Here is a 21,896-nt window from a genome sequence, read left to right on the forward strand (position 1 = left end):
AGCACTATTAAAACAGCATTATCAGAGAAATGGCGATGACATCATAGTCAAGTCTTGGGCCCTAACATGATCCTATATATGAGCCACATATGAGGGGGAAAAATTATTTGGTTCACTTTTGCCTGCAGTGTCAATACAGTCTTGATGAAGATCAATAAATAAAAAATAAAAAAAAACTTTCTTTTATGGTTCTATAGAACCGTTGCTGTTAGTTTTTCTGCTGGTCTCGTCCATGGGTTGCCAGTGTAGGCCATCCGCACACAATATGGTAGAGGTCCATCCTGACACAACCCTCCCATTTTATCCAGGCTGAAGTTAGGGCCTTTCGCATGGCAGGTGAATAACCTTCTACCACCAATGCCTCTTCTACACGGGACCTTTTGAAGGTTTTCAAAACTAAATTTAATGTCCCCATGCTAGTTGGAAAAATGGAAAGTTTGGAAAAGCCATATTTTGAAATAGAATAGTTAAATACACTTGTACACATACATGCATCTACCTGTTGGTCTTTTGGCTGCTCCCTCATCAAGGGGTCGCCACAGCGGGCATCGACAACTTGGCCTGGGATTTATACATGATGCCCTTCCGTCTGACCCTCCCATCAAGTGCGTAGACTGAATCTTAGTATAGTTGAATACAATACGCACAATCAGCTCAGTGGTTGGTTTCTTGCCTCCCATGCGGAAGGCTCGGGTTCGATTTCAACCCAATGCCCAAACAAACCGCCAGTCTCAAGTCTGGATAAATTCAGAGGGTTACATCAGAGAGAAACAGTTTCTGGTGTAAAACATGTGCCAAAGTTGTTTATAGATCGGATGGTCCACTGTGGTGACCTCTTGATGAGGGAGCAGGTTTTAAATGTGACTTTTCCAACTTTTTATTTTTAACCAAATGTAATCATTTCTGTCTCCTGTTGCTCATACTACCACTTAGAATAATCTTGTGCCAGTTATTTCAGTGAACATGGTAGGCAAATTAGGAATATTTTCCCACGGCTTTCCAGGGAACACCCCCTTCTCCTCCTCCTTCCTACGCGCACACGTCGGCGCGCCCCCGATAAACCCTCTGTCGCGGGAGCGCGCACTCGAGGATAAGCGTTTTTTTTTATTCCGCTCGCGCGCTGTTCGCTGTAGACAGGGCGAAGGCTGCAGGCAGCGAGGCGCTGAAGGCTGGGACAAGTTTGCTCTGGTCGCTTCTGAATGTGGATCATTCGGTCAGTCCGTCCTGTGCTGATATGCCTGGAGTTACGGTGAGTTTGATCGAGTTTTCACGTCGCAGCCTGTGATATAAAGTGCGCTATCGGTATCGATTAGGAGTGAATCCTTGTCTGAATTAAAGACAGCTCGGGAACAGCGTCCTGGTTCACACACACACACACACACACACACACACACACCAGCATTGTTTTTAGTTTTAGAGAGATCTGCAAATGCGCAACATTTTATTATCAGGATTTAAAATGTTACTATGAATAAGTTTTCTTGTTTGAACTTTGTTTGTTTTGGCTAACATAAAACATTCCTAATTAATAATTAATATCTGCAAAGTTATTAACCATTGAATAGCACTAAACCAATGATCAATAGTCTAATGAGGAAATGTTTATCAGGTCATAGAGCTTGAAGAATTAATGTTTAATTTGAAAAAAAAAATATTATTAATATATATATATATATATATTAGTTATATTATTTTTAATTGACTTTTCTTTTCTTTAGATAACAGCACCTGTGGTATTCAAGAATCCAGTGCAACTAGAAAACAGACCGGTCCTGTCAAATTCTGCATAGAACATGAAAGTGAAACGCACCTAAAAGCCACAGGCTGATTTTTATCCTATACTATTTTTTTTTTTTGCCTCTTTTGCACGACTTGATTTGCACTTCCAAAATGATCAAAAGTGAACCCAAAAGTGACCGAGTCCTAAGGAGTGCCTCTCCTCACAGAAACGCGTACAAATCTGACTTCCATTCCATCAAATGCTCCTTCGAAGGACCTTCTATTGTTTACTCCTACGGAGGCAGCGAGGGTCGAGGGAGACCCTCAGGTACCCGGGTGAATGAAATCAAGAACATCTTCCTTCAAATGGATTCCCAGCAACCGCAGGACGGTGCAAACCAGACCAAACCCGGACCGGTTAAACCGCAACGAAGCACCACGTCGTACAGATCTAGCATGGGAAGTGCGTCCAGCGTGGAATCGGGCACCTCGGAAGTGGTAAGGAAATCGGAGGACATCTCGTTTAATAAAGTTGCACTGGCTGAGAAGTTCTCGGAGACCAGAAAGCTCTTTGAGAGTGGACTACCGACAGACAGAAATGTACCCGGAAGATCTCTCAGCAGATCGTCTTCGCGTAGTGTTTCGGAGGAAGGCAGGTGTGTAAAGAAGCTAACCGAAAAGACTGACCACATTCAGGAAACAGGAAAACAACCAAAGGTAGACAAGGACAGAGGAACAACTGATCGTGAAAAGCCACAACACAAGCCTGCGGTGATGATGAAAAATGCAGGACCCATATCCAGGAGACTGGAGAGCTTCATGTTAGACAGTGACAGCGAGTCCTTGTCCGGACCGTCTATTTCAACCCGTTCACAGAGTCCAAGTAGTCATTCCCAACCACCGTCGTCCCCAAACAGTGAGCATTCAGACCCTCCACTATCACCAGATAGTGACAGTTCTCCGACATCCTACTCTGTTTGGCCTGAAAGCCCTACTTGCCAGGAAGATCCTAACATATCACAAACAGAGTCCCAGTGTTCTCCCATGCCAGTGAATGGAGTCTGTGCAGAAGAAAGTCCTGATTGGAGTAACCAAAGCACCAACACCACATTGGACAACACTAATGGAACTTCAGTTTCTGTTGTCTCAACTGAACCGACTGTCCTTTTTAAAAGTGAGAAGCGCCATCGTTTGTCTCTAAGCAGTGGTTCGGTCAGTTCTTCAGTAGATGGGAATGAATCTTTGGAACTGAACGTCTCCAAAGGGAAGCAAAACAAGGAGAAGTTTAGTAGCCCGGGTCTTTCAACAGTTCGAGCTGAGTTAGTGGTGGTCCATAATGAATCATCAGAGGGTGAGAGCAATGAGGAAGACCGCAATGCAGATGATGTTTTTGAGGAAGTCATTAATGAGCAAACTACCACAAAGTTTCCTTCAGACAAGAAGCTCGCAGAAAGCAAGGAGGTCCAAATGATATATCATGAAGATGAATCAGGGAGGGACTCTAGGGTAGGGGAGGAGAAAAAGAAGGAGGGGGTGGACAAAACAATGACTGTAGGAGACCAAGATAAGGAAATGCAGGAAAAATTGCTTGAGGGTAAAAGTATGCATAAAGAGGGGCAGAAGGAGGAAAATGAGTATGAGAAGGAGGAAAATGAGTATGAGAAGGAGGAAAATGGGTATGAGAAGGTGAAAGCAGTACAGGACATGGGAAAGCAAGTTCCAGAGGAACTATGTCAGCACAGTGAGATGAAAGCTGAAAAGAAATTGATGGAAGAAGTAGAAAGCACCATACAGAAAAATCAGAGGGAGACCGAGAAGAATGGGGGAGATGAGAATGACGTGGCTTTAGAGGAGGAGGACGATGAACATGATGTTGAAGACGGGACTGTGGAAGAACGGCAACAGCAAGTGAATGAGGACTCTGCTGGGAAGAGACCTTTGATATGTGGTATTGAGAATGCTGCTTTTGTGGATGATCGGGAAAGTAAGTTGGACTATCAGCAAAATGGACAGGACAGTGAGGCAGACCATGACCAGTTGCAGAAATATGAGGAGGTTTCAGGGCTGTCCGATGAAGAAGAGCTTAGCCCAAGGAGGAAGATCAGATTCTCCACTGCTCCTATCAAGGTAGGGTTAATTTATTCAGGTTTTTGTCTTGACTCGAAAAATTCCTACCTGACCCCAACAATAGATAAATGCATAGCTAATACAATCTGTGTTACACAGAGGATTTCTGTTTTTCTGAACAATGTGTATGACCCAGTCTATTATCATAACCAAAACTGTCTCACAAGACTTTCCAAAGGCCTGCTTGTCTGTCTTGGTCACTCCCAGAACCTCCTTTTGTTGGCAAGTGTTTTTGTGTATGCACATCCTTCCTCTACATTTTTATACAAGATCTCACATGTTGGTAAAAGTGTTTTCAGTACCTCCATGTTGTGCAATATTGGCAACCCATGATCAGGCTTGCTGTTCCTCACATGTTTTTAGTAGTAACTAGTGCACTCAGGTTTGAGGAAACAATTTTTGGACGAAGGTCCTGTCTGAGCTTGCATTTAATTCAGGCATGTCGTTTTTTTTTTTTTTTTTCGTTTTTTTTTTTCGGCCTCTGACATATAATGTGGAAAGAGAAACATGGAGAAAGAAAGAGAAATAGCCTTAGGTGTAGCTTATTTTATGTGCCAAGCAGTTAGCTTGAATTGGAAAACGGTTGGAATTGGCCACAACTTTTTCACAGGTGATAACCAAATGGTGGATTAAGGTTAATTCCAGCTACTTGAGCTCATGCTTGTGAGAAAAATAAAAGGTTTCGGTGCAATAATCTTGGTCTATGGTGGAGGTACAGTAGGACCTCACACAAATCCCATCCTGCTGTATGTACTTAGGATGTTGTTTAAGGTTCCTTATGTCATCATGTTTGGTCCTGTAAGGAGAACTGTTTTCAGATTATTTTAATAAAGAGCAGTACCATGTTTACCATCATTTTTGACATCTGGTTGCAAATCTATACACGTTGACTGGCCCTGCTCCTGCTGTAAAAACAGCCTACCACAATGGGTCCATGTTGGATAATTATAAGATCTTATCTTACTTATATACTGCCTGTTGTGGTTTCTGCATGGTTTATGTAAAGGACTTCCAACTCCAGCATCAATGTTTTTCCTGCTAAGAGATAGACAAGTGCATGAAAGCTAAACCACTAGGATTCAGTGGAAGCCATGGGACAACCCAACAAGTGTTTGGAGGACAGATAGGTTTTAATGCTCATGCAGGTGTGAGTGGAATTAAATAGATATCGCAATATAAGAGGAGATCTAACGGTATTGTGATTTCCTGGATTAACTTTTCATTTCTTAACCTTGAACCAAGGTAATTCAGGAATTTGGATACAAATTCTAATAATGTTTAAAGTTGGTGGGTGTTAAGAGCATACTCTTTTCATTTTTAGGACATTTACTGTACATTCATCCTTATTATATTCTATCAAACTCCCATTACGCTTACCTAATGCTGCAATCAGTGAAAGCTTTAAGTTGAAATTTCTGAACCAGAAAAAGGAAAATCAAAAGAGATTACCTCCTCAGTCACCTGATCGTGAACAACAACTTCAAATCATTCATATTTATCGTAAACAACCGTAAAACAGTAATAGTCCCTCAGGGCTGTTTAGGAATATTTGCATTTGTTGAATAAGTATACAGTCATGCCTACCAGCGATTCCTGTTCCGCAACGTGCAGTAGCTACAGGTTATGCCCTAGTGAGTGCTTTCTCACAGGATGCTGACATGAAGATATCGGTTTCCCGATTTGTATGTGTTTCTGCAAGGTCATGCAGTTGTCTAGATGCCAAAGCATGGACATACTGAGGGGGGAGTGTAAGGACTGGTTGGCATCACACAGGAAGTGTATTGTTTATAAGGTCACGTGACTCTGTTGGACTATGAGAACGTGGAATACTTGAAAGGCACAGATTCTGTTCAGAAAAGAAAGACTCCTCTGTGTGTGTCTGACTGTCTCTGTCCGTCTTTCTTTAGCATATAACACATTCTCTTTCACAGTTAACACACTCCCATTATGTTGTATCTGTTTTCTATCGTTGTTTAGTTATATGGAGTATTTCTTATAGTGCTCATTTTGCCTTGTTGTCTATGGCACGCACTTCAATTTCTCCCTCTTGTTCCTTTCCAGGTGTAGCTGGTAAATTAATGAACTGTATTCCTCGGGGTTACACCAGGTCGAATCAGGAGTTGTTTGTTTGTTGAACATCCTGTTTTGATTGACAGAGTCAAACCGTATTTATCTCCAGCCCTATAAAACAGGTTTCTCCATGGCCCTCGTAACTGCACCGTATACAGTAAACAGTCTTTAGCATACGCTGCATCAGTCTTACAGCACCATTATTTACTGTCCGAGGTCACTTATGCGAAATATTCCCTCAAAAAGAACAAAACGCCTCACATTTTGCATTATAAGATTACGTAATCACACATACTATACGCAGAGTGAGAAGTCAAGACGTCTAGCGCTAGCAGGTGCGGCTAAATCGGGCCGCTTTCTGCGCTGTGGTGGTGAGATTTCACCCTTGACTAGTTCCACCCCGAGGTTTCGCTATGCTTATTAGCAAGCTGAATCCGAAGCCTGGGGCACGGCAGCTCCTTCCAAAAAAGCACTGAGGAATCCGAGCCTAATGTGTGACCTGATTACTGTGCTCACTCCTGTGGTTTCTCACTCTCATCTAGTCGTGCAGTTATAAATCTCATCTTTGCTTGTCTCTAAGAATAAACTGTGCGCTGTGTTTGGGAAAGAGAGAGAGAGAGCGAGATAGTGAGAGAGACTCTCTGTGTACGTCTGCTGAAGAACAGACATTGTTCAAAGGTGCACGGTTACTCCTGACAACATGAAGGACTTAAACGGAAAGAGTAATGAAACATTTTAGACACGATAAAGCGAAGGAAAACTGATCTGATAATGTTTAGTGCTGTTTTGTGATACAGGGCATTAAGAGTCCAGCTTGTAACACCAGTATCAGTTAAATATGATTCATATTAACATCTTAATCCTCATATCGAAAGTTCACTGCGATCCAACTGAGATTCTTTTATACTGTACATTTATCACTACAGTTGTTATTAAAAAGAAATGACAAAATATAATGTTTCAGATTAAAATTATAAACGTATTCCTGAACCGGGCCGCGGAGCTGCTGTGTTGTCTGGTACAGTATAAGTTTCCCTATAGCTTTAAAAATCTCCCAGTGTATGTATATATATATATATATATATATATATACTGAACATGGATTATGGACATGATACAGTAGCACTAAAAATGGTTTTGATTGATCATAAGAGACAAAAGAGCAAAGGAAAAGGGAGTGGCCTGGTTGTGCCAGTTTAGACTAGTAACTGATTTATAGTCTATATGATTCTTTTATTAGCTGTTTGTAGGCCACACTCTATCTGATCGTCTTTACTCTGCCAAATTAAACTTGGAATCAACAGTCATACTGTATGTTTAATACAGCCATCAACTCAAACACGCGGCCAGCAATGTAGTAAATTCTGAAGCTAAAATTGGCGTGGGGGATCCCTTTTTACTTGCATTTGGAACTGCCTATATCTGTGGTTCTCAAAGTGGAGTTCAGGGAGTCTGGGGGTTTCTGGTTACACTGTTGGAAACCACAAGCCACAACCATCTTATAAATAACGTTAAGTAAAAATATAAATATATATGTAATATGTACACTGATCAGCCATTATATTACCACCACATACCAGTCACACTGTTGATTATGAGTTGTGTACTGATAAACTGGTGACGGGATCATGGCACCCAAGGTTTACCCATACAGTACCTGCAGGGACCAGCTCATCTGGTCAGATCCCACAGAAAAGCCAATGCAGCACAAATCGTTGAAAAAAAGTCAATGCTTGCGACGATGGAAAGAAACCAGAGCACCCAGTACACCATAGCCTGCCAGGAGTCAAAGAGCTCAAGGCCACTGACATGGCCTTCAAACTCCCAGATCTTCAAACTCCCAATCCCATTGAGCAAAAACAAGACAAGTTCAATCTATGGATGATCGACCCTGTAACCTGCAGCACCCAAAGGACCACCTGCCAACATCCTGATGACAGACACCACAACACACCCCCAGGGCCCCTGCGGAGTCCAGAGCCACCCATGTGGCGCAAGGGGCACCCAAACCTAGGTGGTTTAAATGCTATGGCTGATCAATGCATGTATATAAATTGAATTGTTGGAATTTACTGCGTCCAGTATATAGCCGAAGAATTATGCATATTCAAATTTGAAGAGTTTAAACTATACTATTTGCAAAGGGTCGGTCCATGATTATAGGGTAGGGAACTATGCTCATGGTTAATACTATATGTTAATCAAAAACTAATTTGGGTCACATTGAACTGTCATTGTCTGCCTTAATCTTTTAAGGGATTTTAAATGAAAGTTTATTGTGTGTGCATACGTGCACACTTTCTCTGTAGGTGTTCAGTACATATTCCAACGATGAGTACGATCGTAGGAACGAAGAGGTCGACCCCGTATCCGCGTCAGCCGAGTACGAGCTGGAGAAGAGGGTGGAGAAAATGGACGTCTTCCCTGTGGAAATTCAGAAAGGTAGAAATCTAAACATATAAAAAAAATGTTGTTACTTGTTAAGGGACAGGCTGTACTTGGTTTAGTCTTTGCGGTGTGTTTTAGGTATCACGTGAAATTAGTTTTATCGGGTGCAGGGAAATATTAGCCTTGTTTGAAAAGAGGAGATAATCTAGAATTCCAGGTATGCGTTAGACCTTCACCTTCACTAGTCATTCTCTTCACTCTATATATTCTGTGCATGGTGTTTTGTCGAAACAGAAGATGAAGGTCTGGGGATCAGTATTATAGGAATGGGGGTCGGAGCCGATCAAGGTCTGGAGAAACTCGGCATCTTCGTCAAAACCATTACGGAGAAAGGAGCGGCTCAGCGCGATGGCCGGTACCTAACCCCAAGCTTCAGAAATGTTCATGTTAAGATGATGAGCCAGTTGTGCCAGCTGTTTGTTAATTCATTTTGTCCAGCTTTACATTTAATAGTCTTGGCTAAAATCTTAGTCGGTATAAGACTAAATTAAACACAATGAGTCATGAATCAGTTTTATGTGCTGTGTGTGTGTGCCAGTATTCGAGTCAACGATCAGATCGTGGAAGTGGATGGGATCAGCCTGGTAGGAGTCACCCAGCTGTTTGCTGCCACTGTCCTCAAGAACACCAGAGGACTTGTAAAGTAAGAATACACACATAAACATGCTTGATTTAAAAAAACAAATAACGTGTCAATCATTTACTGTTAAGGAATTCAAGGCGAGGTCAGTTTATCATCAGAACTTGAACTGTAGAGCTTCTTTATTAAGCAGTACCTTCTTACTGTGAACTCTTAACTGTAGTGGTCATAGATTGTAGGGCGTGCTTATGTTTGTTCAGTGATAGTGCATGCTGAGACCTGGTGATCGGTTAATGATTTATAGCACTTGTGGCTTATCTGTTTTACCTTCCTTTACTGCTTCCAGTAAAGGGACGCACACCCGAGAGCATGGCAGGATTTTATAGAAGGACCAGGGAGGATTTTACAAAGTTAAACTTATTAAAAAATAAGAGCGTTTCTACATCGGTGTGGTGCTGAACGGGTCAAAGCTAGATTTCGACACAATTCCACAGCATACAAGATCGACTTCCTTAATCGGTGTATCTGGATTCAGTTTATTACTGTACGTACATGAGATAACATGCTCTCGGTGTCCACTTGCAGGTTTCTGATTGGCCGAGAAAAGCCAGGGGTTGAGAGTGAAGTGGCTCGATTGATCAGTGAAACTCTGGAGCAAGAAAAGAGCCCGCAAAATCAGGTCCAAGATGATGACACTACCGAGCAGGAAGAAGAGGATGAAGAAAATGTTGTCCAACCTCAAGAAGAGCAAACAGCTGACCTCCTGCAGCGACACGATGAGGGCGAGCAAGACTGCCAGCTACTAGTAGAAGAACAGAGCAAGAACGCCATGGAGGAGGTAAAAGAGAGAAGGAGAGCGAAAGAGAAAGCAAAAGACATTGCTATAAATTAAGGGTTATTAAAGTGCATGTGTTTGGGTATTCGTTTGCTTTTGATCTTTATATCAGTGTCTGATTAGTCTGTATTGTTTGATGCTGTTATACAGAATAGCCCGACTCGAGTAGAAGAGAAGGAGGATGACAGAGAAGAAGACATGACTCTTGATTTGACTCAGGAGGTGTTTGCACACTTGAAGAATCAAGGCGTTATTATTCCAGAGGACACAAATTACACCGAGCTGGACCAAACTTTTAAAGAGGTATGATGGAGGAAAGTTGTAAAATTGGATGCTGGATGAAATTAAAGTCAAGATCGCTAAAGTCATAAGCTTCTACAACTGGCTTCTGAAAAAAAAAAAGTTCTAAAATGAAAATCAATGTGTATTAGTCACATAAGACTTGCAGTTTGCATGTTTTTCCTCTGTTTGGTGGGTTTCCTCTGGGTACTCCGGTTTCCTCCCACAGTCCAAAGACATGTAGGATAGGTTAATTGGCGTTCTCAAATTGTCCGTAGTGTGTGTGAGTTTGTGTATGTGTGTGTGCCCTGCGATGGGTTGCCACCCTGTCCAGGGTGTACCCCGCCTTGTGCCCTAAGCCTCCTGGGATAGGCTCCAGCCCCCCCGCGACCCTGAATACGGGATAAAGCGGTTTAGAAGATGAGTGAGTAGGTGAGTAATGACTTTTGCTGTGCAGTGCCACCATTAATATAATCTGTTAATGCTAAACAAACCATAGCCGTTTCCTTCGTCCAAAGCACCACTTTCAATGCAAGCTTTCTTAAACTATCTCTAAGCTTAACCAATCTCTCTTCCAGCTCCAAATGAAGCACAGCACAACTCTAACAGAGCTGAAGCAGATGAAAGAAAAGGTGAGCAGAATCCCAGCCGTGCTCTCTTTTGTTCATCCGTAATTGCAAATCAGTAACAGCATGTTTGTTCGTGTTTCTGTAGCTTCGAGCGTGTGAAGCCGACCGCTTAGCCTGGGAGGCTCGAGGTGCGTCTTTGGAGAAAAGCGTGAACGAGAGCAGAGAGAGAATAGAGAAGTTGGAGAAACACTGGCTCGATGCTCAGGCTCTCTGCAAGACCATCAACCAGCGACTCAGCGAGGCCCAGAGCCAGCACGAATCACTGCAGGTCAAGTACGACAAAACCAACATGCTGCTACAAGAGCACAAGGACCGGTAAGAACATACTGTACAGCACTGAGTAAGCACCCTTGATCTAGTTTGTTTAAGCAAAATATTGCTGATTGAAATAACAAATAAATGGGTATTTTAAAAAAATTGACAAGAACATTGACTACATTGTATAGCATTTTTACACTCTTAAAGGTAATTTTCGTAGACATTCTGATAGGTCTAACGTGACCTCATATAAGTTGATCAGTTCTGCTGTCCTATGGCAGGACAATGCTTCATTTACATAGATGTTATTGGGATATGTCCAGAAGAAGAGTAAAACGGGTAGTTAGAGGTATGAAATAAATTACACACTTTGTGGGACCTCAGAGAACTTTGTACCTTGTAACAAATGGTCAAATATGGGGGAAAAGTGTGCATGTTTAACAAATTAAGCAACACCCAAAATTTTCTTATTTAGCACCATTATCTAACATAGTCATCTAACTAAATACTACAGTGCGCTGACAGCAGACAGCTTAGATAATATTGTTGAACTTATTACTTATATAAATGTCTAACTTTAATAGTTAGGCATGTTTTCCAGCTAGCTAGTTAATGCTAGTCTAATCAACCAAGATCTTCGGACCCACGTAGAAAACACACCAAGACCCAAGATCTTTTTTGTTGGCTATGTTGGTCACCCACTTTACACAATTGGCCCAGTCTTGGTTTGCTACTGGACTTAAATTTTAAATATTGAATAAACATTGGCAGAGTCGTTTTAAAGGTAGCTGAAAGACTAAGAATGGGTGAACTAACATGAACGAGGTGTATTTAAAGTTAACCCAAGATTATATTGAACCAATATAGAAAATGAGGATTTAAAGTTGTTACACTAAGTACAACTTGGTGGTAAGTTTGGACTAACTGTTAAATAATAAGTAACCAAGGTAGCTAGCAGTTTTTCTAATTATAGTAAGTCCCCAAGATACGAATGAGTTCTGCTCCGAGAGCTTGTTCGTAAGTCTAATTCGTTCGTAAGTCTAATTCGTTTGTTAGTCCAACAAATATTATCTAGGTACTAGGGTGCTAACACAATTGGCTATACACAGTATAAAAATATTGTAGCATGTTACATGAACTTGTCCTTGTTCTTTAGAATCGTGCTGATTGGTTGAATGATTTACAGTGGGGCAAAAAAGTACTTGGTCAGCCACCAATTGTGCAAGTTCTCCTACTTAAAAACATGAGAGAAGCCTGTAATTTTCATCATAAGTATACCTCAACTACTGTAGGAGAGACAAAATAAGAAAAAAAAATCCAAAAAAATCACATCGTAGGATTTTTTAAAGAATTTATTTGCAGAGTATGTTGGAAAATAAGTATTGTAATTTGTAGCAAAGACACCGTTTTTTAGGACCTTACTTAATATTACGTTAGTATATTTTGTATATTAGTTGCTAGGTCCACTAAAAAGAGTTGCTGAATTGAAGTAATGATTAGCTGCAAGGTGAATATTAGCCGTAAATAAATTAGGTGCAAATTGTATAGATTTTTTTGTTGTTGTTGTTTTAATTTCAGTCGGGTGCAAATAAGCCCATGCTGTATAAATCTAACTTAAAATCTCATTTATTAACAGCGAATACAAGCTAATTAACATTCTATTTTCATAGCAGTTAGCTAATTACCATTTTTGATTCAACAGTACTTGCAAAAAATTTATCTAATTACATAAAACGTTGGCCTTTCTTCTCATCATGTTGGAAGTCACATAATATTTTTTGCATTATAGTAACATCAATTATTTAAGCATTTCTCTCTGCCTCTATCAGTGAGATTTAAACGAAACGCTGTTTGCTCAGTTTAGCTTGCTAGCCCATTTCAATCAGAAGAGACTTTTGGGTAACTTAGCAGAAAAGCATTTTAATAATTGATGGATTTGAGAGCGAGTGAGTTTAATTGTACTCCATTTGCAGGGAGGCTGAGTTTATGAAAAGAGAGGATGATCTAAAGAGACGGCTAGAGGACAGAGAGAGGGAATATAAGAAGACTCTGGGAAAGCTTCATGAACAGGTAAATCTTACACCGATGTGAAACTATCCTTAGGTATAGTGTGCAGAGAGAACGCAGCATTACCACAGATGATGATATGCTAATTTGTGATTTTATAACAGTTCTTTTTAGGCCTAGGATTAATGTTTGTCTGCAACATTTTAATAATCGTGTAGTATTTGTGACATGTGAAAGCGAACAGGGTCAAGGTCGCCGCAAGGTCAAATGTCTGAAATAGTTTTCTTTAATAATGTCCTTGATGTTTGAAGTAGATTCTGAGGGTATTTCAGGCGTACAAATGTAGAACTAGTGGATGTGCTGGTGACGAATGCATTCACATTGACCCCATTGGCTTTGCATTCTAAATGTTGTCTTACTAAGTTCAACAGAAAGGGAAAAAGTATTGACTGTGAGAGATAATGAAAGTAACAACAAGAATGGTCCAGATGGTCCAGTACACTGAATGTAACTGTAAATGGAAAAACAATGTATGACTTTTTTTATATTAATAAAAAAATGCATTTGTATGTTTTACATTTCGTCTATCGCTGCTCAGATTGCTGTTTTGGAAGGTCGAGCGAGTTCGGATCAGCCTGAGGAGTCGTGCAGTCCAGCAGTAGAGAGCCAGCAGAGCAGCCCCACCTCAGGATCCTCAGACAGGAATGACCCAGCTTTAGACTACCTTGTCCAAGGTAGCACAGAAACTCCACCATGTCTTACATCCTCATTTATCGATCATAATCACTTTTATAATGTCTCTTCCATCAACTAGACTAGCCTTTTATAATAGTTGGGTTTGCTCATTGAGAGCATTACAAGCTTATACCACACAAAATGTAAAGATTTTTTATTATTTTTTTAAAATATATACAGTATTTGACGTTTTGCTGAAATATTCTACAAATGTCCAGTTCAATGGCTTAATCCTTTAAAATGCTGAGGACCCAAGTTTGCTTCTTGTTTGTAAGTAATAAGCAGATTATGATTTTACACGTCACTCCTCAGATGCGGACTTGGGGGAGGCGGTACCCCGGACAGATTGCTTAGACTGCAGCGCTTACAGAGCCAAAGCCAGGCTCGCACAGGGAGTCCAGCGCAAAAGGCCATCTCGAAACAAACTCCGAGAGTCCGCCAAGAGCACACAGTCCACCAGTCAATCACAGGTAAATTCCAGGATAACCAGCGTTCTACCTGGTCATTTAACACTCGTATGTGATAAAAATATGTTTTCAAATTACAGTATATCTGCACAACAACTCATAGTGCTGACCAGTCCTATATGCGCAAACTTTGCTTCACCAAAATTAGTACTTAATTCAAAATTTTGTATTGAATATTTAATTTTAAGATTTTATTTAAGCATTGAAATGTTATTTTAAATTTGGGACCATAAATACAGTAATAAATGCAAAATAAAAGTATTTCTCAATTTTATTTTCTGATCGAGAAAGTGAACCTCATCTGAAACTGTGTGTTATACAATAGTTAGTTCGAACCAAGCAATCTGATTGGACAGGAGCTATTCCATGAATGCTGATAATAGAGAATAACAACACTGGGACATTTAACTATATGTATCACTCTGCATCACATACAGTAGTGCTGGTAAAAATTAAGAACTGCTTTCACCCCCGATAATAAAACTAACTGTTGGTCATAAATGGCAGTTGTACTGTAGAACGGTTGCAATAATGTTAGTCATAGTGTTTTATTTGATGGCTTTTACTGTATAGTATTATCTCAGACCTTTAATTTCCGTGATTTCTAAAATATATAAGGCTGTTTCATTTCCTTCTTTTATTTCTTTCTATAGCATGAAGAGAGTATAAGCGATAACAATAATGAAACTTACCAGAGACAATCCTACTTGGAGAGCCTCTCTATACCCGTACCTGTTGTGCAGCCAGGCAATGAGCAGAAGACTGAGTTTCAGGCCAGAATAAAGCCTGGAGCAGAACGGGGAGGTGATCTGTCCAGCTCTCCCTCTCTTCAGGGGCTTATGCCTCATGGAGAAGGCAGCACCCGGTCTAGCTTATCTCCTCCTAAAGACTCATCTACACCGCACTCTCCCGCGTCCAGCCAATCATCCACTGGCCTGCTTCACAGTCTCCGTAACAAGAGGTACAAGAAGAAGGAGAGCAGCCAAAGCAGGAAGAGCAAAGGTGCAGCTTCACTGATTTGTTGTTAATATCATGATGATTTTAGGAATACAACACTTTAGTATCTGTTATAGTATGATAGTGGTATGCATAAAATGACACTAAAGTTGATTATTTTCTTATAACAACAAATGCTGAGGTGTTTTATTTTGCTTATACCACAGCAAATGGACAACAATTAATTTTTTATAGGTGCATGCAATTATTACGTGCATTATAGCAGAATAGTCTTTTTCTTATGCAAATGTTAAACAAATGACTTTTTACAGAAAAAGCCACCGTGTAAACGATTTGTTTTTCTTCCTTAATCACCCCATACATTTTATATTTTTTATAATTGTGCAATAGCTTATTTTATAAATATTATAATGTATTAGAATGGTCAGATTAATATGAACTTGAGTTACCCTTTGATCAGTCTAAAGCTGCAGTTATGGAAATAAATCAACATCTTCTGACCAATCAAAAAGTTCAACCCACCTGCCTTCAGGGCTTTGTTTGCATGTTTGCTGGGTTCCCTCTGGTTTCCTTCTCTCTATTCCGGTTTCTTCCCACAGTTCAAAGACACACAAATCAGGCTTATTGGTGTTTCCAATTTTTTTTCTGCTGTGTATGAATGAGCGTGTGGGTGGGTGGATGGGTGAATTAGTGGGTGGATGAATGGGTGAGTAGTTCAAGCCAAATGAGAGTTAAGTGAACACTGTACAATAAATAAATCTTTTCTTATAGATGAGGAGAGTGACAGCTCAACAACAAGAACGTCCAAAAGAAGATTTCCAGATTTTGGGTAACACTCAAGCATTTCTAAACACCACATGCATTTAATATGTAATAAAAATATACTACATTTTCGTTGTGTTAATTTTAAATTTTTTTTATATTCCATTAGTGGCTTGCGCAAATCTGGTGGCAAAGGCCGCAAGCAAGAAAAGCAGACGCAGCGGGGTTCTGTAGGGAGCAGGTAGTTTGTTTTTAAACTTTTTCTCTATCTCATAAAATCTGTTCTGTTTCTTTCTTGGTAACTTTTAGTTCTACTTCATTTATACTGTTTTCTCACATCTGAACGCAGGAGCTCCAGAGAACTGGTGGACGAATCTAGCGGAAACGCTTCTCCCTCTGACTCCGTGTCCTCCATCCCATCCTGCATGCCTTTCTCCTGGTTCGGAGACCGGGATAGATCTAGAGGCAGGGAGCGAGAAAAGGAGCAGTCACTTTCTAGCTACAGTCTCCCCCACAGTCCTACGGAGGGACACACAGAGGACAAAACGGAACGAAGAAATAAGGTGAGAAATTGACAGACAGGGTTGGCTGCTTTGATTTTGCATGTGTGAAACAAGAATTCGTGTAGGAGCTGTCGTATTGGGTTGAGGTTTCAATTGGTCAGGTGGTGTCGAGTTTTTTTTCCAAAACAGTGGCTCTGACAGTAGAACAGGTTTAGAATTGTGCACTAAAATATTGTATGTTAGTATGTTAAATACAGTATGTTAACATAGCAACTTGGTTCAGTGTTCGGCCATAACTACAAACATCTCATACATCACACTGTTATACTGTTAATCCACGTGAAGTTGCTTGATGTAAGATTCTTCATAATCTAGCTCACATGTTTAATATAATCAAATAAAAAAAAATGCTCCCTTTAAACCAGGTCAGCTGACCCTGCTACATCACAAGGATTCCGAGAGTATATATTTGTGTCAAAGGTGTAATGGACTTACGAACGAACCCAATTTATGAACGTGCTCCCAGAATGGAACTCGTTCATAAGTCAGGGACTTACTGTACTTCCATTGAGACCATCACCTGATTAATGGTTAATCTGTTCGGTTCCTGAATCTATTTCTTGAAACAGAGCAACTTATCCTGGCACTTTCGCCTCTCGCGCTCCTCAGATTTGGTACAGTATGAAATCATTCTCAGTATATAATAATCATATTTGATAGACAGTAGCAAACTAATACTTCTCAGTCCCTCACTCATTTTAGAGAGGTGTGTTATGTGGAGTAGTCATAGATCATCAAAACCTCGACTACATCTTGGCTAGAGAGGTTGTTACTTAAAGATCTAGTTACATGACTAACCGAGGTCTCCGCAAGTGTGCATGTGTAGCACTGTTACCTATTGGAGTAGTGCCACTTTTTTGTAGTTTACCAGTTTTAACCAAATAGATAACTGCAAGCATACTAACATAGTAACATCACCTCAGAGGAGACCGCTATTTCTTTTTATTATTAAGAAGTGGCCACATTTTTTTATACGGACATTACAGGTTTAAAACGGGTTAAAATGTTTGTCGCAGCTTGCTGAGAAGGAATGGTATATCGTCTAATGTTGCAAACTCAGTGACTCCAGAATGCATCATTTCAAGACTTCACTGCTGGTGAAAGGATCTTAAGAAATGTAACCTCGCCTCTGAGTGGCGCAGTGGTAAAGCACTCGCCCTATCATCCGGAGATCGCTGGTTCGAACCCCGGGTGATGCTGTTTTCCTCTCACAGCCGGAGGCACAGAGAGAGCTGATTGGCCAAGCTCTCTCAGGGGGGAGGGATGAGAGGTACTTGTGCTCCCACATTAGTCACGGCTCTACAGCCAATCAGGGGCGTCTGTGAGCTCGCGCACACGGAAGGAGCGGCTAGCGCTTTCCTCCGAGTGTGTTACTCCGCCCCTAACGGTGCGTGAGCGAGCAGTTCGAAAAGATGCGGTCGGCTCGCGTCACGTGGTTCGGAGGAAACACGGGATAGCTTTCGTCCTCCCGACTGAGTGGTTGTAGTAGCCTTGCTGTGTGTGGGAGCCTCCTAGTGACGGGGAGTAATTGGCCACGACTAGATTGGGGAGAAAATCGGGGAAAAAAGAATTGGACAGGACTAAATTTATAAAAAAAAAAAATAAAAAAAAAAGAAATGTAACCTTTGATATTAACCTAAAATTTGTGGCCTTTATCTTATACTCAAATAAATATTAACCAGTTTTATTTTTGTAGGTTTTTTTTTTTTTTTGCAAAAACGAAACAATAAGAAAAATCTGTCTAATTTTTGTTATCTATTCCCTGTTTTGTTAATCTCTTACTTACACCATACTGTACTTTCTTTTTTCGGCTTCTGGGGAATAAATGTGGCATGTTGTCATTCTTATAAAACTATAAAGTTTTTTTTTTTTATTATTATTTTTATTATTATTTGGAGGAAAGGCCAATATTCTTTGCTTGTTATTCTCCTCACTTTATCCTATCCTACTCTAAGCTTATGTGTTTGTACGTTTGTACTGTATGTGTGTGTGGTGTGTGTGTGTGTGGGTATCCTGGCCGCTTCAGAGCTTCGATTTGAACGCCAGCAGTCCTCGGTCTGCCCTGGCGTCTTTACTGAGTGACCCTCGTACTCGAGGACACTCCCAGAAGCGCTTCTTCTCCTCCTGCGAGGTGAGTGACCCCAGTGGTCACACGGTCATGGCAGCTACTGTATCGATCGCTTTACTCCTTAACAATAGTCTATATACCGGCCAGCCATCACATTACTGTATGAACACCCGGCTAATATTAGGTATGTCTCCCAGTCATTGACATTACAGTTTTACTCTTGTCATAGTAGCTGCAATTATAATACCTCATTACAACTGCACCTGAAAGTGGGTGGGAACCAGCAACAGTTTCATGGGTGGCCATGGCTGACTGATGCATATGAGAATAGAAGGCTGGCTCATTTCGTCAGATCCAATAGACAAGTATCTCAAATTGCTAAGAAAAAAAAGGTAGTGCTGGTTCTGAGAAGGTGTCCGAACACACAGTTTTGGTGGCAAAGTGGGGTATGGGAGGGGACCTATTCAATAATAGGTAGGTGGTAATAATGTTGTGTGTATATCTCCATCCTACGTACAGTATAGAAATATAGATCTATTTAGGATAGAGGGATATCTTGATTTACATACAGTATTCACACACAACCACCACATTGCATGGTGTAAACCTGAAATATCAGAAGATCCAGTTTGGCCGGTGTATAACCTATAAACAGCTTTTATTGTCGAAGGATCAACGAGTTGAAGTTGTCGCTGAGACTCAAGAGCAAGTCAAGTTCTCATTGATTATATTGGGAATGTTATATATATATATATATATATTTATTTTGTATTTTTTTAAAATAGATTTAGACTGTTTTAGCGAGATACAGAAAAGCGTGTTCAGAATGCTTAAATCTTCCCTAAATCACTCTGTTCTCCTCCTCTTGCTCGCACTTTCTGTGTCCTCATTCCTGAATCTGCTCTAGATTCAACTTGTCCTAATAACTTTTTTTTTTTTATATAGCACCACAGTAACATGCTTGCAGTATTTACACAGTTCACTGTTAAATGAGCTTTTACAGAACTGCCCTTGACATCTAGACTGATTTGCTTTGCATGCACAAAAAATAATTATAATGCTTAAATGGTGCATCTAGCAGCAGTAACTGTGCAGAGAAGAGGTGATTGGTATTTGGACCGAGAGTTAGAGTTTATTCAGCAGTTATTTTGCATTGGAGCTGCTTTGGTTTCAAGAATGTGCTTGTTGGTAATGTTTTTGTTTTTTTTTAATCTCGTAAATAAGTCTTTTGTTGGTGTTTGTTTTATTTTATTTCATAAAATTCTGTGCACGGCCCTAAAATTCTAACACCTTGGTTAAATGAGATGTTAAAACATTAGTCCTGGATTTAGATTAAATAAGTCTTATACTGTAGCTAATATTTGTCTAGGGATATGATTAAATGCCTTTTGGTGTTCCACAACAAAGTTCCCCCATTGGGATTGTTACGGTTTATTAAACTTTAGGGTTAATGTTTAAATAGATAGTAACTTTAAAATAAAACTGAAGGCAGTGATGAGACATTACATAACTTATCATGTTTATTAAGCACAGGTCATATTAATTAGTAGGAATGTGAAGAACAATTGATTCAGTGATGAATCATAGATATTTTATTTGGCAATTCATGTATTGTTGCCCTGGCTCCTAAATTTTTTATTATTATTATTATTATTATTATTATTATTATTATTATTATTATTGTAGGGCATTGGTGGCTCAGTGGTAGGTTTCTCACCTGTCATGCATAAGGAGTGGGTTCAGTTCCCACCCAATGCCCAAACCCCAGCCATTGGATGCAGTGCCGATCCTAAGCCTGGACAGAATAAGAGGGAGGGCATTCAGTGTAAAAACCTCTTTAACGGGAGCAGCCTGAAAGACCAACATTTTATTTTTCATTTTATATAAGTTTGCATTTAAGGTGTTAATATGGTGTTGTTCCTCTATAATCCTACAGGTGGCACTCTCGAAACTGTTCACATATTGCGTCCACATTGCACAGGAAGGAGCAAATTATTGGCCAAGTTTGTTTACAACTGTAACAAAAAATTTGTGATATTTACTTTACAGAATCGAAATAAAAATTGAACCGACACCTAGATGATATGATGATATCTGATCGGGTTGTTTGTGATGATTCCCATCCCTACTAATTACATATACCTTTTTAATGTTGTTGCTTGAAAAACCTTGTTTAAAAATTCAAAAAATTATGATGTTTATTATAAATATATAAATGTGTGTTATCATACGTGTTGGTCTTCAGACCCTTGATGATGAGCCTACTCCGGTCACAAGGCAGCACCTGTGGCAGAACCGCCCCCTTTCTGAATGGACCAATCAGCAGGTATGTCACTGGTTGATGGGCATGAACATGGACCAGTACATAGCCGAGTTCACTGCCAAAGGCGTTGACGGCAAACGTCTGGCCGATTTGGACAGCAGTAAACTTAAGGTGGGAATTCATCATGGATATTATTTTCATTACAACATGCAGATGTAGCCACTGGTACATAAAACAGCGACCTTTGTAATAATGCTGTTTTAGGAGCTGGGGGTGACGAGTCAGAGAGATCGATCCATCATTAAGAGGAAGCTGAGGGACATGAAGAAGGCACAGGAAAAGTCGGACAAGCAGAGGACGAAGAAGGAGAAAGAGGTCCGACTGAGCGGTGGTAGTAAACCTGGTAATCTTGAATCTGCCTGCTGAATCTGAATCGCCAGTACGCTTTACAACATTTACTTCAGGGAAAAGCCCCCGAACAGGGAAACAAAGACTCAAAGACAAAGATTCCCATCTGGATGTCATAGATGTTGTGTGTGTGTGTGTGTGTGTGCATGTACTACAACTCTGGATATCATGGGAAGAGGAACACACTCAATTGGAAGTAATGAGATTCTCCTAGCACATTCTCTTGGTTAGTATGGTTAAGTAAAGACTTTTTTTTTTTTTTTTTTTTTTTTATCAGAGTTTTATATCTTAGGATTTGTCACTTTCCAAACCTGGGACTTGCACGGCTCCTGTATTAAATTGAAAGTATTTAAGTGTATACAGATCACGCAGATTTTACTCTACTGATTGATCCGAATTTAAGGATAACGTCCTGATTTGGCTAAGTGATGCTTGTCTTTGGATTAACAAGTTGAGGCATAAGTCAGCAAATCACAAGCTTAGGTATATGACATCACCATTACCTTGTTAACTCACTAATTTGTCTTGATGCTATGCTTGGCATAAAATATTACATATCATTAAAGAAGATAATGATAGGAAAACAAATGAAACTTGTAGCACTATGGCTCTGGTAGTTAGCTAAGCACCTTTTTTTTTTAGCTAAGTAAGTACAGTAGATAGCTAAATATTATAATGTGTAATTAAAACCTGGATCTGTGTTTGCTAGCAAAAAAGATAC

General features: G+C 40.1%; 1 protein-coding gene across 3 annotated transcripts; it reads left to right on the top strand.

The window, feature by feature from the left end:
- Window positions 1-1,138: 1,138 nt before the first annotated feature.
- ppp1r9alb (protein phosphatase 1 regulatory subunit 9A-like B) lies at window positions 1,139-21,442 on the top strand. 3 transcript variants are annotated; one of them, XM_053476584.1, is made up of 20 exons: window positions 1,139-1,249; window positions 1,719-3,846; window positions 8,226-8,358; window positions 8,599-8,719; window positions 8,903-9,007; window positions 9,530-9,782; window positions 9,930-10,082; window positions 10,637-10,690; window positions 10,773-11,002; window positions 12,919-13,015; window positions 13,551-13,686; window positions 14,000-14,157; window positions 14,808-15,156; window positions 15,883-15,940; window positions 16,043-16,114; window positions 16,223-16,436; window positions 17,006-17,050; window positions 18,463-18,567; window positions 20,750-20,938; window positions 21,032-21,442. In XM_053476584.1, the coding sequence occupies exons 2-20, from the start codon at window positions 1,891-1,893 to the stop codon at window positions 21,191-21,193; spliced, it is 4,590 nt and encodes a 1,529-aa protein (XP_053332559.1). In that variant the 5' UTR covers window positions 1,139-1,249; window positions 1,719-1,890; the 3' UTR covers window positions 21,194-21,442. The 3 variants fall into 3 exon arrangements, with proteins under 3 accessions (XP_053332559.1, XP_053332560.1, XP_053332561.1); XM_053476585.1 differs by lacking the exon at window positions 17,006-17,050; XM_053476586.1 differs by lacking the exons at window positions 17,006-17,050; window positions 18,463-18,567.
- The last annotated feature ends 454 nt before the right edge of the window (window positions 21,443-21,896 follow it).

Source organism: Clarias gariepinus, chromosome 18 (genome assembly GCF_024256425.1).
Source record: "Clarias gariepinus isolate MV-2021 ecotype Netherlands chromosome 18, CGAR_prim_01v2, whole genome shotgun sequence".
Taxonomy (NCBI): domain Eukaryota; kingdom Metazoa; phylum Chordata; class Actinopteri; order Siluriformes; family Clariidae; genus Clarias; species Clarias gariepinus.

What these genes read in the sequence shown, in the direction of transcription:
- ppp1r9alb (XM_053476584.1), top strand. Translation starts at nt 1,891, where the DNA reads ATGATCAAAAGTGAACCCAAAAGTGACCGAGTCCTAAGGAGTGCCTCT. An exon ending in TCTCCACTGCTCCTATCAAG is followed by an intron (nt 3,847 to 8,225) that starts GTAGGGTTAATT and finishes CTTTCTCTGTAG; the next exon opens with GTGTTCAGTACATATTCCAA. An exon ending in AGAAGATTTCCAGATTTTGG is followed by an intron (nt 15,941 to 16,042) that starts GTAACACTCAAG and finishes ATATTCCATTAG; the next exon opens with TGGCTTGCGCAAATCTGGTG.